Source organism: Halteromyces radiatus (genome assembly GCF_025201355.1).
Source record: "Halteromyces radiatus strain CBS 162.75 chromosome Unknown BX664scaffold_5, whole genome shotgun sequence".
Taxonomy (NCBI): domain Eukaryota; kingdom Fungi; phylum Mucoromycota; class Mucoromycetes; order Mucorales; family Cunninghamellaceae; genus Halteromyces; species Halteromyces radiatus.
In genome coordinates this window covers 890,926-907,191 of record NW_026251691.1, presented here as the reverse complement: position 1 = coordinate 907,191, position 16,266 = coordinate 890,926, and the positions used below count along the sequence as shown (strand labels likewise).

Sequence of the window (16,266 nt, the reverse complement as noted above, 5' to 3'; positions counted from 1 at the left end):
GTACTTTGTACTCATCCATGCCATTAGCCAATCAAAGACATTACGGATTTTTAATTTACCAAACGCCCCATTATAAGGTTTGGTCCGCAAAAACTGCCCAATCGTATAAAAAGGACAGGGGAAATTATTTTTTCGATCTTTTCCCCTTCTCCCCAACAATTTATTCTTTTTTTTTTTCTGTCAATTTTTTTTTCTTTCTTTCTTTCTTTCTTTCTTCCCGCCAAATCCAAGTTTCTCCCCTCCCCCCTCCCCACTCTCTTATTTATACATTATTATGACTGCTCAAGAAGAAATCCCTACTCACCCAGTTCCTGAACGTTTGTTATCTTCAGCCTGTCCAACTCCTCATGTCGATTCTTTGGATACTTATAGAAAACTTTGGAAGGAAAGTGTAGAAGATCCTGATAAATTTTTTGGTGATGTAAGTTTTTATTATTTATTTATTGTAGATATTTTTTTTTTTTGAAAAAAAAAGTCATTTTAGATTCAATATTCTCATCATCATTTTTTTTTTTTTTTTTTTGGATAGCGTGCTCGTGAATTGTTAACTTGGTCTAAACCTTTTCAAACTGTTCGTCACGGTTCCTTAGAAGAAGGTGATGTTGCCTGGTTTTTGGAAGGTGAAATCAATGCTTGTTACAATGCTGTAGATCGACATGCTTTGAAGAATCCCGACAAGGTTGCCATTATTCATGAAGGTGATGAACCTGATCAAGTACGCAAGATCACGTATGGCGAATTATTACGACAAGTCAGTCGTGTGGCTAATGTATTGAAGAATTTGGGTGTGCGTAAAGGGGATAATATTGTTGTATATATGCCTATGATTCCCGAAACTTTGGTGGCTCTGTTGGCTTGTGCTCGTGTGGGTGCTGTACATTCCGTTGTTTTTGCTGGTTTTTCTGCTGAATCTTTACGTGATCGTGTAGTAGATTCATCTGCACGTATTATCTTGACTTCTGATGAAGGTCGTCGTGGTGGAAAGAACATTGCAACCAAGCGCATCGTGGACGACGCTTTACGTGATCATCAAACTCATGTTGAACATGTTGTGGTTTTTCAACGTACTGGCACTCCTGTCCCTTGGGTTGAAGATCGTGATGTCTGGTGGCATGAAGAAACTGCAAAAGTACGATCATTCTGCCCTCCTGAACCTATGAATGCCGAAGATCCTTTGTTCTTACTCTACACCTCTGGTTCCACTGGTACTCCTAAAGGCATTCAGCATTCCACTGGTGGTTATATGCTTGGTGCTATGATGACTCTCAAGTATATCTTTGATTATCATGAAGATGATGTGTATGCTTGTATGGCTGATGTTGGATGGATCACTGGTCATACTTATCTTACTTATGGTCCTCTTTTGAATGGTGCAACCACTGTGGTATTTGAATCTACTCCTACTTATCCAAACCCCTCTCGGTTCTGGGATTTGATTCAAAAACATAAGATCACTCAATTCTATACCGCTCCTACTGCTATTCGTGCCTTACGTCGTTTGGGTGATCAATGGTTGGAAGGTTATGATTTATCAAGCTTACGCGTCATTGGTTCAGTCGGTGAACCCATCAACCCTGAAGCTTGGGATTGGTATAATGAAAAGGTTGGCAAGAAACAATGTGCTGTTGTTGATACCTACTGGCAAACTGAAACTGGTTCCATCATCATCAGTCCTTTACCTGGTGCTACTCCTACCAAACCTGGTTCTGCCACCTTGCCCTTCTTTGGTATCAAGCCTGTTATTCTCGATCCTGCTACTGGCAAGGAATTGAATCAAGTGGATGAAACTGGTGTTCTTGCCATTTCTCAACCTTGGCCCTCTATGGCTAGAACTGTTTATAACAATCATCATCGATTCTTGGAAACTTATTTGAAACCTTATCCTGGTTACTACTTCACTGGTGATGGTGCCTCTTTGGATAAGGATGGTTATATCTGGATTCGTGGACGTGTGGATGGTAAAAAAAAAAAAAAAAAAAAAAATAAGAAAAGATGACTCGATTTGGTTTTAATATTATTATTATTATTATAGATGTTATCAACGTTTCCGGTCATCGTTTATCAACTGCCGAAATCGAATCTGCTCTTGTACATCATGAAGCTGTTGCTGAAGCTGCTGTCATTGGTGGTCATGATGATTTGACTGGTCAATGTATTCATGCCTTTGTTTCTTTGAAACCTCATTTGGATACTGCTGATGGTTTGGAAAAAGAATTGACTTTACAAGTACGTAAGATCATTGGTCCCTTCGCCTCTCCCAAACGTATTTATGTGGTTCAAGATCATCCCAAGACTCGTTCTGGCAAAATCATGCGTCGTATTTTGAGAAAGATCGTTAATGGTGAACAAGATCAATTAGGTGGTAAGTTTCCTTCTAGAGAAAAAGAAAGAGAGAAAAGATGGTTTTAAATATGGCTCACTCACTTTTTTTTTTTTTTTGTGTATAAAGATATCTCTACTTTGGCTGATCCTAGTGTTGTGATGGTCTTAATTGAAAAGGTTCATGGTCCCAAAAAGAATTAAACTTTCCCTCCTGTCATTCATTTTATTTCCACACTATAGTTTTATATACTCATTATATCTGATTTAGTCTTTTTTTTTTTTTACTACGTATTATAATCTTCTCATCCCTTCCTGTGTTTTATATATTCTTTAATAAAGAAAACTATTTAAAAAAAAGGATGTATCCTTTCGAATACCAATAGAGAGTGAAAATTCTTTCCATATCTTTCGCTTTTTTCATTCTATCTTTATATCTTTACAGATACATTCATTCTATTCATCAGTTTAAGAATCCATTTCCCACCCCTTTCTTTTTATTTTTTTTTTTTTTTAGTATACTCAAAATAGATCAAGAGTGACAAATGATGCATCAAACCCCGCTTCATCATTGATCCGGAAAATATGACATGGAAGGATAGTAAAACAGACAATAAAAAATATATAAAGATAGAATTGCTATAGCAACAAATAGATTGATGTTATTCTATCTCTTTTATTACAAAAGGAAATAGATCAAATATATAGTGTGCGGCTTTAATAACAGACTATATTAGAGATCGCTTTGTTTTTTTTTGTCCTACATCTGCCGAGATAGGTGTATGAAACAAAGGATAACCATTCGTTCATTATTGCGGGGAAGCAAAACAATGTCAGAGGTAACACAAGGAGAGAAAAACAAATTCTATCTTTTTTTTCCCTCTTTTGCTATTCTTCTTTTTTTTTCTTTTTTTCTTTTTTCTTTTTCTTTTTTTTTTTTTTAATATAGAATACTTGTGTGTATATATATTTTAGATTAATGAAGGAATCTCTTATTATTGACACCGATCCTGTAATATATCAACGACAAAGATAGAAATCAATTATTTGTTTATCTAACACTGTTTTTTTTTCTTTTTGTTTTGTTTATTATTTATGCTAATAATCAGGGAATTGATGATGCTTTGGCCATTATTCTCGCCTACTTAACCCCTTCGGTTGATATCAAGGCCATCACACTTACTCATGGTAATGTTGGCATGGAGTGTGTGAAAAAGAATGCAGCAGTCATTTTACATGCTCTTTTGGATAATCAAAAATTCCTCCAACTTCCTTTGAAACCATTACCCGTTTTGGCTGTAGGTAAGTGGCCAATCAAAAAAAAAAAAAAAAAAAAAAAAAAAAAAGGGCAATATAAATGATCTTTTTTAATTTTAACCTTTTATAGGAGCATCTTCACCTTTGGAAATCACACCAATCGAAGCCACTTATTTCCATGGAGAAGATGGAATAGGAATGATTTACAACGAGGTAAAGAAGAAAAAAGAAAAAGAAAAAGAAAAAAAAATCAATCATTCATATTATTTTTATATAGCTTCATAAAGCACCTCAAGATTGGGAAAAACATTTCATTCATGAAGAAGAAACAATTGAGGAACAATCCAGATGGTTTGAAACAACAACTCGTGATGCTGCTGATGAGATTTTATACCAATTGGAACAAGCTGAACCACTAACGGTGACCATTGCTGCCATTGGACCTTTGACCAACATTGCCTTGGCCTATCAAAGAAATCCTGTGATCTTTTCTCGAGCCAAACGGATTGTCGTGATGGGTGGAGCTGTGGACGTTCCTGGCAATATCGGTGCTTATGCTGAATTCAACTTTAGAGCCGATCCTCATGCTGCAAAGATCGTCATGGGTACAAGTAAAGGTTTTCAACATTCTCCTGAAGGTTATCAACAACGTTTGGATTTGATTGCTCAAGGAAAAGTGGCTCCTTCTCATATTGTCATTTTGCCTTTGGATGGTAAGAAGAGCAAAAAAAAAAAAAAAGTTGATTTTGTATCTTATTTTTTTTTCTCTATATAGCTGCGGATGGTGGAATGATTACCAAAGTAGATTATGAAAAATATGTTCTTCCTTTAGGCAAATCAACTCCTTTATTTGGATTCATCAATGCATTCATGCAATGGTCTTTTCAAGTCAGTGCCGCATATTACAAGATGGATAGCTGGGCTATGTAAGTTTAAATCATCATTTGGAACAAAAAAAAGCAATATTGCTCATGATGATTATTTCTATATTTTATAGTTACGATGCATATACGATGTTATTGTTAATTGAAATGATCCAGGATAAAGGTGATGGTAAAGGGGATCCAACCTTTGATCAAAGATGGAAATGCAAGTATCTGGATTTGACTATAGAAACCTCAGGAGAATACACACTCGGAATGTAAGTAAATTTGACTTTGATATGATGTTGTTTACTCATTTTTTATTTCTATTTTTTTATATTGAACAGGTGTTGTGTGGACAGACGTGATTATCAAAAGGACAAGAAGCCGTGGGATGGAATTGCCAATAATGTACAAACCTTTTTCGCTGGTGATGCTAGTCGATTCCGTACAGTCATGTTGAACACAATCTTTGGTCAAAAAGAATGATCTTTTTTTTTTTTTTTTTGTTATATTCAATTAGATTAGACTGTATTAAATGAATAAAATAGATGAATATTTTGACATTTTCAGAAATCAGGTACAGATTCTTTCTAATCGAGTGTGGCTTATGCTGCATTTGAAATTTCGATTTTTTTTTTTTTTCGACACATCTCTTTTTTTTTTTTTTTTTTCTTCTTTGACTTCATTTTTTATATTACAACATGGTGAAAAAGGTGGTCGATTCTCGTGTACATACTTTGATCAAGAACTGTGTTCAAACTAAACATCGGTCTTTCTTTGTTATTGTTGGTGATAAAGGAAGAGATCAGGCAAGTAGAAAACTTTAGATCTATAGTAGAACTTATTATATTGACAGGTGCCCTTTCTTTTTTTTTTTTTTTATAAATATAGATCGTAAACTTACATTGGCTTTTATCTCAAGCTCAAGTTACAACTCGTCCTTCTGTTCTATGGTGTTACAAAAAGGATCTTGGATTTACAACGTAAGTCCCCCTTTTTATATGTGCTTTCGTTATTTAATTATTTTTTTTTTTTTTTGATAGTCATCGCAAGAAACGTGAAGCCAAGATCAAACGAGATATCAAGAAAGGCATTCGTGAAGCCAACAATGAAGATCCTTTCGAACTCTTTGTCACCGTCACCAATATTCGTTATGCTTACTACAAAGAAACTCAGAATATTCTAGGTAATACTTATGGCATGTGTATTTTACAAGACTTTGAAGCTATTACCCCAAATACATTGGCCCGTACAATCGAAACTGTTGAAGGTGGTGGCATGGTAGTCCTTTTATTGAAAAGTATGAATTCTCTTAAACAACTTTATACAATGACTATGGTAAATACAAAAAAAAATACAAAAAAAAGATATGCCTTTACTTTATTCTTATGCTCTTTTTTTTCATATTAGGATGTTCACAGTCGCTATCGAACCGAAGCTCATCATGATATTGTGGGACGATTCAATGAACGATTTATTCTTTCTCTGGGTGCAAGTGAGAATTGTTTAGTGGTGGATGATGAATTGAATGTACTTCCTATCAGTATGGGTAAACATGTCAAGGCTCTTCCTATGAAAACAGGGGATGATGCTCAATCAGCGGAAGCTTTGGAATTGGAAGAATTGAAACAATCACTTGCTGATACTGAACCAGTTGGATCTTTGGTCAAAGGAACTCGTACTGTTGATCAAGCCAAGGCTGTATTGACCTTTATTGAAGCCATCTCTGAAAAATCTCTGCGTAGTACTGTCACTTTAACTGCTGGTCGTGGTCGTGGTAAATCTGCTGCTCTTGGTATTGCTATGGCTTCTGCTATTGCTTATGGATATTCCAACATCTTTGTCACTTCCCCTAGTCCTGAAAATCTCAAGACTTTGTTTGAATTTGTTTTCAAGGCTTTTGATGCTCTTGGTTATGAAGAACATTTGGATTATGATATTGTACAATCTACCAACCCTGATTTTAACAAAGCTATCGTTCGTGTCAACATTTTTAGACAACATCGACAAACTATCCAAGTAAGTTGAAATTAAGCAATGGATTAGAAAAAAAAATATTTATCTCTCTTTTTTTTTTTTTTTTTTAGTATATTCAACCTCAAGATGCACATGTTCTTGGTCAAGCTGAATTAGTTGTCATTGATGAAGCTGCTGCTATTCCTTTACCTATTGTACGAAAATTGATGGGTCCATACTTGGTGTTTATGGCATCGACTATTAATGGTTATGAAGGTACTGGTCGATCATTATCACTCAAACTTATTCAACAACTTCGAGAACAATCAAGAGGTTTTATTGGACAAAAGAAAAACGAAGAAGCAAGTGATGCTCAATCTGCTGGTGGTCGTACTTTGAAGGAAATCAAATTGGAAGAACCTATTCGTTATGCACCTAATGATCCTTTAGAAAAGTGGTTGAACAAGTTACTCTGTTTAGATGCTACTGTGGTTTCAAAGAATATTCAAGGCTGTCCTCATCCTTCAGAATGTGAACTCTTTTATGTGAATCGTGATACCTTATTCTCTTATCATCCTGTTAGTGAAACCTTCCTTCAACGCATGATGGCTCTCTATGTTGCTAGTCACTACAAGAACTCTCCTAATGATTTACAACTAATGAGTGATGCACCTGCTCATCATTTGTTTGTTTTACTTCCACCTATCAATGAAAACAACACCAGTTTACCAGATCCTCTTGTCGTTATCCAAGTATGTCTTGAAGGTGATATCTCCCGCCAATCTGTGATGAATCAACTCTCCCGTGGTCAACGTCCTGCTGGTGATATGATTCCTTGGCTTATTTCTCAACAATTCCAAGATGATGATTTTGCTAGCTTATCAGGTGCTCGTGTGGTCCGCATTGCAACTCATCCTGATTACTCAAATATGGGTTATGGATCTCGTGCTTTAGAATTACTATCATCTTTCTATCAAGGTGAAATGTCCAATATGAGTGAAAGTGCTACGGCTGCTGAAGAGACCCTGGCACGTGTGGATGATGCTGAATTAGAAAACACTACATTGGCTACTGACAAGATCAAGGTGCGTGATCCTCGCAAGATGCCTCCTCTTCTTTCCAAGCTTTCTGATAAACCATCTCCTCGTCTGGACTATTTAGGTGTTAGTTTTGGTTTGACTTCGTCTTTGCACAAGTTCTGGAAACGAGCTGGTTTCGTGCCTTTGTATATGCGACAAACTGCCAATGATTTGACTGGTGAACACACATGTGTAATGATCAAGACACTTGTTGAACAGGATACTGATGAAGATCAACATGTAGCCAATGCTGCCTGGTTAGATGCTTTCGCTCGTGATTTCTCTAGACGGTTCCTCAACTTACTAGCTTATCAATTCCGTGAATTTACCTCTGTCCATGCTCTCTCAATTTTGGAAAGTGCCAAGAAAGGTCATGACGCTGATAATGATGTTGAAACGATGAACAAACAACAACTCGATCTATTCTTCAGTCCTTATGATTTGAAACGACTGGAAAGCTATGCCAATAATATGCTGGATTATCATGTGATTATTGATTTGGTACCTGCAATTGCTGAACTATATTTCCGTGGTGTATTACCCAAAGATACAACTTTATCTGGTGTACAAAGTGCTATTTTATTGGGAATTGGATTACAAAAGAAAACCGTAGATGATTTGGAAAAGGAATTGACTCTAGCCAGTAATCAAGTCATGGCATTATTTGTCAAGATTATTCGCAAGTTTAGTCAAACATTCACTCAAATTCAAAGTCAAGCCATTGTGGAAGATGAACAGCAACAACAGACTAAAAAGACGACCAATAAAAATGATAACAAACGTGCTTTGGATGATGATTCAGCTTGGCGTCCTTTGAAGGGAGATGTGGATACAGATTTAAAAGAAGCAGGAGATGAAGTCATGGATGAACTCAAGAACAAGCAACGTGAATTGATCGATACACTTGATTTGACAAAATATGCTATTGCTGATGAAGATGCCGATTGGTCTGCTGCTGAAGCTCAAGTGAAAGCCTTTGCTACTGGAAAGAAACCTATTAGTTCTGTAGTCAGTGTCAAGAACGACAAATCCTCCAAGAAACGCCAATTAACTGAATCAGCAAAGGAAATGGCCCAAAAGGAAGCAAGTCGTACTCCCAAAAATATGAAGATGTCCAAGAAAACAAGACGTTCTTAATTTATTCTTCCCCTTGTAGTTTATATTATTCATTCTTTTATACTATATTGTATTATCATGTTGTTATTATTTCCCATTTCATCCTCATATATTCATTATCTAGTCTCATCACTATTATTTTATTTGAAATAAAAAATCAATAATTCTTTTTCAAATGTATGGCAGCTAGTAATAATAGAGAAAAATGATTGGATGATCGCGTCTTTTCCCAGTTAAACATAAAAAAAAAAAAAAAAAAAAAAAAAGGTCATCATCAACCTTTAGACCAACAATAATTTGAGCATGAATTCACTAGAAAATGTTAGAGTGTGGCTGGGACGAAAATGGTAATGATCAATTTTTTGGGAAAATGTTTCTTTTTTTCTTTTTGGATTTCCGTTCTTTTTCATTCTTTTTTCTTTATCTTTTTTTTTTTTTTTTGTCATTGATTAACGACAAGGATAATTTATAATTATGGGTATTCAAGGATTAACCAAACTGATCGTGGAACATGCTCCTAATGCCATCAAAAGCAGTGAAATCAGTAGCCACTTTGGTAGAAAGGTAGCGATCGACGCGTCTATGAGCATCTACCAATTTATGATCGCAGTACGACAACAAGACGGCAATGTACTTATGAACGAAGCTGGTGAAACAACAAGGTAAAAAAAAAAAAAAAAAAAAAAAAAAAAAAAAGGAAAGAGAGAGAGAGAGAGACGAGTCTGTTTATCTTCATGGAATAATACTGATTTCATTTTCTTTCTTTTTTTTTTATTTTTATTATTAATAGTCATCTTATGGGCATGTTTTATCGTACGGTTCGTATGGTGGACAATGGAATCAAGCCTGTATATGTATTTGATGGAAAACCACCTACAATGAAGTCTGGAGAGCTAGCGAAACGAAAAGCTCGCAAGGAAGATGCTCAAGAGAAAATGGAAGAAGCGAGTGAAACAGGCACGACAGAGGATGTGACACGATTTACGAAACGAACGGTAAAAGTGACACCACAACACAACGAAGAATGCAAGCGTTTATTGAAGGCAATGGGTATTCCTTATGTTGAAGCTCCATGTGAAGCAGAGGCGCAGTGTGCAGAATTGGCCCGTGCTGGCAAGGTCTACGCAGCAGCATCAGAAGATATGGATACCTTGACTTTCTCAGCTCCTATTCTACTTCGACATTTGACCTTTTCAGAGCAACGTAAACTCCCTATCGATGAAGTCAATCTGGAAAAGGTGTTGGAAGGAATGGAATTGACAATGTCTCAGGTAAATATACATATATATATATATATCATCATCATTCATGGATGATTCTTTTTTTTTTTTTTTGGTAGTTTATCGATTTATGTATATTATTGGGATGTGACTATGTGGAAAGTATCAAAGGAGTTGGACCTATTCGTGCTTATTCAATGATCAAGGAATATGGATGTATTGAAAAGGCGCTTCCTCACCTTCCTGAGAAATTACGAAACAATATACCAGAAGACTGGAAATTTGATGAAGCTCGACAATTATTTATCAATCCTGATGTGGCACCTGGTAACGATTTTGATTTGAAATGGGAAGCTCCTGATGTTGAAGCTGTAGTAGACTTTTTGGTCAAGGAAAAAGGATTCAGGTAATACAAGGAATAAAAAATATGATTTAATCCTAACTATCTTTTCTATATATAATAGTGAGGAACGTATTAGAAACTCATGTACGAAATTGACAAAGAATTTGAAACAAGCAACCCAAAGTCGGATGATGGATTTCTTTAAATCAGCACCTTCTGATTTGACCAAAAGCAAGAAAAGAGTAAGTTCAAAATAGATTACAGAAATGAAAACGCTACTGATTTCATCTTCCGTCATTGTTTAAAAATAAATATAGGCAGCTGAAGCAAACAAGAAGGATACCAAGAAACAACGAAAAGGGAAGAAATAAAAAAAAAAATCATCATCATTACTAGGTTTAGATAGTCTTTTTTTTTTTTATTATTATTATTATTTATTCATATACATCAATAAACAATGCATTTCATTTCCTCTTTTTTTTTTTTAATATTCAAATGGTAATACACACCAAAAAATCATTTTCATTTTCAATTTTATAAAATATGTTCAGAAATATTTCGAACACATTTGGTCAATGACTTTCCGCAATCAAAAGATCTCCAGTCAAAGGTTTTACTAGGTTCTTTTTTTTTTCTGGAAGTAATGCCGCTTTACTAGAGCTCATCAATAAGAAGTACTCTGTAAGGACTAGGACAAAACTTCGAATTTTTCCAAAGAAAAAAAAAAAAAAAAAAAAAAAGAATAGAACAGGGATAACAAGTCCTTTTTATAACCCTCAATAGTCGGTGTTTTAACGTGACGTCTATTCAGCCTCTTCTTTTTCTATGAAATGGGGATTTCTTTTGAGTTCCTTAGCTCTTTTTTTTTTTTTGGTTATACTATTCGATGGTAAGTTTATGATATATTTTTTTTATTATTTCTCTAGTCCATGTAATGATGATGTCTTTGGTAACCGTGAATGGAAAACTATCTTTTTTGTTTTCTACCTTCAATTTGGATCACTGACATTTGAAATAGATGTATCCCTTTTGGTTGTCATACCAATTGCGTGGTTGCTTTCATAGTTAGTTAGAACATGTTGAAGGAATGACGATACTATGGCAAATATCTGAACTAGAATAGAGAAAAAAAAAAGGAAATGAATAGGATAAAATAAGAGGTTATATGACTAATTTTTTTTTTCTTTTTGATGTTGGTGATAGGGAAACTTAACTAATTTTTGGCTGGTATCGATCGATCTGAATAGATAGTATAGTTAGATATAGTGATTTTGATTTAAATAAAACTCTTTAGTTGACCATTACTTTACTTTTCTTGATGATTCGTTGGATGATCCTACTTTTTTTCACCTCCCGCCTTTTTTTTTTTTTTTTTCTTTGGCCCAACTTCTGTACGTCACGATGAGGAAAGGCATTTTTTTTCCTTTGTTTTTTTTTTTTATTCTATATTTTGTCCCCCGCCCAAATTTTGTTGTGTGTTTTTCTTTTCCATCTCTCACTTTTTTTTCTTTAATACCTATTTCAAAACATGGCATCTGCTGCAAACTGGGAATATCCTGAACATCAACAATTCGAACGGTAAATATAAACGATCGATAAAAAGACATAGTTATCATGACATAAACCATTGACTCTCTCTCTTTTCCTCTCTTTTTTTCTTTCTATTTTTTCTTAGTGTTCCTACTTTGGACCAAGTTGATCGCAATGACCACAAAGGTAAATATGATAGACCAAGTGAACGTTACCACTTAGTAGAAAAAAAAAAGGACTAACATGTATTTTCATTAGCTGTTTACGCTGCTCGCCAACAAAAGATTCGGGACGATTGGGTGAAGGCTATGGAAGCCCGTATCATCAAGGAAAAGTTGGATGAATGCTACAAAACTGAAGGTGTTAACCACTGTAAGTGATTGTGTGTTTTCACCTAAATAAATAAAAAAAAGGATATATCAGTAGCAAGGAATTGGAATATCTTTATTTTATTTTATTTTTTATATGGAACTGTCTATTGACTCACCCATTTTATTCTCCTTTATTAGATGCTAGCTGCCGTGACCTTGCTGACCTTTATATGAAATCCATCAAGGAAAACCGAGTCGAAGGCTACCGCAAGAAATCTTCAAGCTCATAAATCATGACCGGTTCATTTTATTACCACACATTTTTATTTTTTTATTTTACACACACACACACTCATGTACACGTTTATTTTCTTGTCATTGATAGTTCCCTATGACTGACTCGCACACATCCACATGTATCCCACATACAGTTTTCCCCTCCATTCTTGTAGACAACTATCTTATTTTTATATATGCTCCAATAAAGTATTTTTGATTTATTACTATTTTGACAATGATTTATTTAATAGAAAGGGGAGAAAAATAAAGATGATGATATATACAGGTGAATAAAAAAGAGAGTGACCTAAAACTAAGCTGCAACTAACTTGTAATGATCATAAGAACATGCCACTTTTCCAGTGTTTTTTGCTACATATTTTCTTGCGCCTTGACAACCTTCCACTTGACACTGAGTGATCCTTGAATTATCCTTGTTGGTATGATTTTGATCTTGTGCAAATACTTGATCGATCGTATACTTTTCAGGAATGTTTAAGGTGCTACCTTGTTGATTTTGTACATAATGTATGCGATGAGGATCTTGTAGTTGTTGAAGTCGATCTGCTGGTGTTTGATCATCAGTGGTACCATCATCCTTGATATTCTTTTTGCTTTTTGATGCTTGTTTCTTGAGTAATCGGTTGATAGTATCTTGCTAAAGTAAAAAAAAAAAAAAAAAAAAAAAAAAAAAAAAAAAAAAGAGAGAAAGGAATATTAGATCATCTAAACTTTATATGAATGAATAATTAATAATCCTTTACCTTATCTTTTTCGGCACGTTGAATGCTTTGATTCTTGCGTCGACGAGCTACTTCAGATTTCCGTAAAGCAGCTTCTTCTTCCGTCAAATGACGTTTCTTTCCAGTGTCTATATAAAATAAAACAAAAAAAAAAAATAAAAGATGTTCAATATCAATCTACAATATATATATATATATACATTTAATAGCTTACCCATAGGTAATTCCAAGTACTCCTCGGGTTCTTCTTTGTTGTGTTTGGCACGTTGTCGTTTTGTCATGGGTTGGTTTCGTAAGACTTCCAGGTCAGAATCGAATTCTTCTTCATCAATATCGCTTTCAATCACTATCATATATAAAGTAGAATGGATTAACAGTGATATATATATATGTGTGTGTGTGTATGTGTTTAATCTTACCTTGAGGTTTCTTGCGTTTGTTGCGTGATTTGGAAGATGGCTGACTTACTTCTTTTTCCTCTTCTTCCTCTTCTTCTTCCTCTTCTTCTTCTTCCTCTTCTTCTTCTTCTTCTTCTTCTTCTTCTTCTTCTTCTTCTTCTCCTTCCTCTTCTTCTTCTTCCATGTCTAGTGCCTCTTCAATATCTTCTTCCACTTCTTCACCCATATCATCTTCGTCAATCAGGCCGGAAGTATCTGAAGGTTCAATGTCGTCCTCGTCCTCGTCGTCAATCATATCTTCCTCGCTGTTATCTTCCAATTCGTCTATTTCATCGCTTTCTATTTGATCAATATCTGATTCTGGTTCTGATGACGGAGGTATCGCTTTAGTTCTTCTTGATCGACTAGCAACCATGATAAGTAATTAAAATAAAAAGAGGAAATACAAGGAAAAAAAAAAGGAAAGTAAAATATTAAAATCTTCGATATAAAAAAAAAGGTGATCGGAGAACGAACATCATTTATACCAAAAACTCGTCACTGACAAATGCATATTTCTCTCTTTTTCTTTTTATTTCTTTTTTTTTTTTTTATTTCTTTATCACTTTGTCTTTCTTTTGAAATGAACTTTACTTTTGAGGGCAATTACAAATCAAAACGGAACATCAATCTAGGAGGTAACAAAGCTCAAGTTGATAAGAAAAGTCTACTAGCAAAGGCGCAAAGTGAAAGAAAGGCTCGTGAACAAGAGCGCTTACGTTGGAAAAGTGCGCTCAAAATTCAGGCAAGATGAAAAAGAAAAAAAAAATAGATTCCTTGTCTTCTCTTCTTTTTTTTTCTTCTAAAGTTATTTATATTTTATTTTATTTTATTTTATCTAGTCCTTCTTTCGTGGTCGCCGTGCTGCTCATGTGATTTATCAACAAGAATATTCCCTATTACAACAACAACTTTCAAGTCTAGACTCTTTGATTAACCAACCATTCGACTCGATTACAACTGCTACTACTATTATTACTCCTCTTGTTGTATCCTGCATTCGACAAGTTTTACTACTCTCTCATAGTTCTCGTATGGCTTATTCAACTTGTATTGGTAAGCTCAGTCAGGTGATGATCTCTGATATTTCGATTGGTGATAAACCCGAAAAATACACTGTCATTCAATTATTACTGCTAAATGATTTGTACGAAATGGATTCCAAAATATGGTTACTTGTTTTACTGGTGGGTCGTGCTATTCTTCCAACTCTTACAAATGAAATTAGGTAAAATGAAATTACAGTTTCATGTCAAATTTAACATATGGTAACTCTTTTTTTTTTTTTTTTTTTAATCAGCTCTGAAATTGATGTATCGACAACATATCAGGCATTGGCTTATCTTGTACAATTGGTGGATCCAATTACATGTAGTATACTCGACAAGCACACATCATCAGCATCATTAGAATCACGTGGGATATACATTCGGATGATGACACATCTAATCTTGAAAGATAACTTATTTCATTCGCTACATATTCTATTACGACAGCTTGTTGAATACAAACATATGGCGACGACGATGCCCAAGACAGATTCACATTTTGGAATGATCATGAATATATTATTTAGTTGTTTAGATAACCTTCAACCTCCTTATGACTATCCCGCATCAACTATTGGCAACCTACGACCTCCTACAATACATCCACCAACTTTTAGCAGCTTCACCAATGAATATACCTCGATCACTTTTAATCAAACATCACCACCTTTATTACTTTCACGACAAAGACTATTGGATATATTTGTACAAGAAATCCTCTCTGTCCCATTCCTTCTGCAAGATGACAATGGTGATCTTCTTCAACTAGTCACCAGCAAATTACCAATCGATTCTATTCTAAAAACGATTCTTTTCCATTACTGTGATGATAGTGGTGACAAATGGCAACTTGAAACTGATACTGTGGCTGGATTACTAATGAATCTTACAATGCTCACGAGCTACAATGCCAATGGAAAAATACAACACTTCTTGGTAAGCGAAAAAAAAGTAAAAATAAATATGATGAATGACTGTGTGATTACTGATTCTTTATATGAAATAGATTGATTATTCTCATGTGCTTCAAACTCTGCTTTGTAATCTTCCTTCACATTATTTGGACGATACCAAAGATAAACGAAATGATACACGCATGGTACTTGGTAAGACCATCCGTCATAAAAATATCTCTCTCATCAGCAATTGTGTTATTGACTTTATTTTATAGATAGTGACTCGGATCATTCAGATGTGGGTGACTCCATTGCAATGACTGATAATCAGAATCCAGCTACTACAGCAAAAAATGAAAGTCAGTATATCAAGTCAGGATTGATGACGTTGTATGATAGCGACCATTTTGATACTATGCTACATCAGTTTGTGAATTTAATTTTTCAATATACAACCCAACATGAAATTTCAGCAACATCCTCTTCAATGACTCAATCCATAGCAAATTTATTTGTGACCTTTATTATTCGATGTCCAACAAAGAAAGATCATATCCTCAATACATTACTTTATTACCATCATCATAATCGTCAACAAATAGATGGCAATTTGTCTAATGTCTCTCTTCTTCAAATTCTATGGCAAAGTTGGCTTCACGGTGGTGGAAATGACATTCAAGTATTTGATGAATCAAACGGACATATCATGGATCATTTACAAGAAGCAGTACAGGCTATTATAGGTAAGAAAGGTTAAAATAAAAACAATATTATTTAGACACCAAATGGATTCATTGATTAATCTCTTTTTTCTTTTTGCCGTAGACTCCGTTGTGCCTAAAAACTGGTCAATATTGTACCTGCT

General features: G+C 34.7%; 7 protein-coding genes across 7 annotated transcripts; 6 read left to right on the top strand and 1 right to left on the bottom strand.

Annotated features, from left to right (window-relative positions):
* The first annotated feature begins 167 nt into the window (after positions 1-167).
* BX664DRAFT_335542 (acetyl-coenzyme A synthetase) lies at positions 168-2,702 on the top strand. The gene is made up of 4 exons (XM_051545925.1): positions 168-421; positions 530-1,958; positions 2,033-2,362; positions 2,450-2,702. Exons 1-4 carry the CDS (start codon positions 275-277, stop codon positions 2,521-2,523), a joined length of 1,980 nt encoding a protein of 659 aa, XP_051398992.1. The 5' UTR covers positions 168-274; the 3' UTR covers positions 2,524-2,702.
* Positions 2,703-3,261: 559 nt separating this feature from the next.
* BX664DRAFT_359870 (Inosine/uridine-preferring nucleoside hydrolase domain-containing protein) lies at positions 3,262-4,947 on the top strand. The gene is made up of 7 exons (XM_051548119.1): positions 3,262-3,331; positions 3,429-3,621; positions 3,707-3,789; positions 3,854-4,289; positions 4,352-4,502; positions 4,574-4,717; positions 4,787-4,947. The coding sequence occupies exons 1-7, from the start codon at positions 3,299-3,301 to the stop codon at positions 4,926-4,928; spliced, it is 1,182 nt and encodes a 393-aa protein (XP_051398991.1). The 5' UTR covers positions 3,262-3,298; the 3' UTR covers positions 4,929-4,947.
* Positions 4,948-5,136: 189 nt separating this feature from the next.
* BX664DRAFT_359869 (GNAT acetyltransferase 2-domain-containing protein) lies at positions 5,137-8,766 on the top strand. The gene is made up of 5 exons (XM_051548118.1): positions 5,137-5,251; positions 5,334-5,425; positions 5,486-5,780; positions 5,853-6,461; positions 6,530-8,766. Exons 1-5 carry the CDS (start codon positions 5,144-5,146, stop codon positions 8,612-8,614), a joined length of 3,189 nt encoding a protein of 1,062 aa, XP_051398990.1. The 5' UTR covers positions 5,137-5,143; the 3' UTR covers positions 8,615-8,766.
* Positions 8,767-9,023: 257 nt separating this feature from the next.
* On the top strand, positions 9,024-10,612 carry BX664DRAFT_335538 (FEN-1 endonuclease Rad2). The gene is made up of 5 exons (XM_051545924.1): positions 9,024-9,255; positions 9,384-9,864; positions 9,933-10,219; positions 10,278-10,398; positions 10,474-10,612. Exons 1-5 carry the CDS (start codon positions 9,068-9,070, stop codon positions 10,525-10,527), a joined length of 1,131 nt encoding a protein of 376 aa, XP_051398989.1. The 5' UTR covers positions 9,024-9,067; the 3' UTR covers positions 10,528-10,612.
* Positions 10,613-11,633: 1,021 nt separating this feature from the next.
* On the top strand, positions 11,634-12,477 carry BX664DRAFT_335535 (uncharacterized protein). Its single transcript, XM_051545923.1, has 4 exons — positions 11,634-11,734; positions 11,832-11,872; positions 11,945-12,058; positions 12,196-12,477. Exons 1-4 carry the CDS (start codon positions 11,685-11,687, stop codon positions 12,285-12,287), a joined length of 297 nt encoding a protein of 98 aa, XP_051398988.1. The 5' UTR covers positions 11,634-11,684; the 3' UTR covers positions 12,288-12,477.
* Positions 12,478-13,524, bottom strand: BX664DRAFT_282156 (PAPA-1-like conserved region-domain-containing protein). Its single transcript, XM_051541551.1, has 4 exons — positions 13,439-13,524; positions 13,234-13,365; positions 13,041-13,147; positions 12,478-12,934 (listed from the first exon to the last, which is right to left on the bottom strand). The coding sequence occupies exons 2-4, from the start codon at positions 13,298-13,300 to the stop codon at positions 12,590-12,592; spliced, it is 519 nt and encodes a 172-aa protein (XP_051398987.1). The 5' UTR covers positions 13,301-13,365; positions 13,439-13,524; the 3' UTR covers positions 12,478-12,589.
* A 471-nt stretch (positions 13,525-13,995) lies between these two features.
* On the top strand, positions 13,996-16,139 carry BX664DRAFT_155502 (uncharacterized protein). The gene is made up of 5 exons (XM_051539914.1): positions 13,996-14,201; positions 14,299-14,684; positions 14,757-15,441; positions 15,512-15,604; positions 15,677-16,139. Exons 1-5 carry the CDS (start codon positions 14,040-14,042, stop codon positions 15,719-15,721), a joined length of 1,371 nt encoding a protein of 456 aa, XP_051398986.1. The 5' UTR covers positions 13,996-14,039; the 3' UTR covers positions 15,722-16,139.
* The last annotated feature ends 127 nt before the right edge of the window (positions 16,140-16,266 follow it).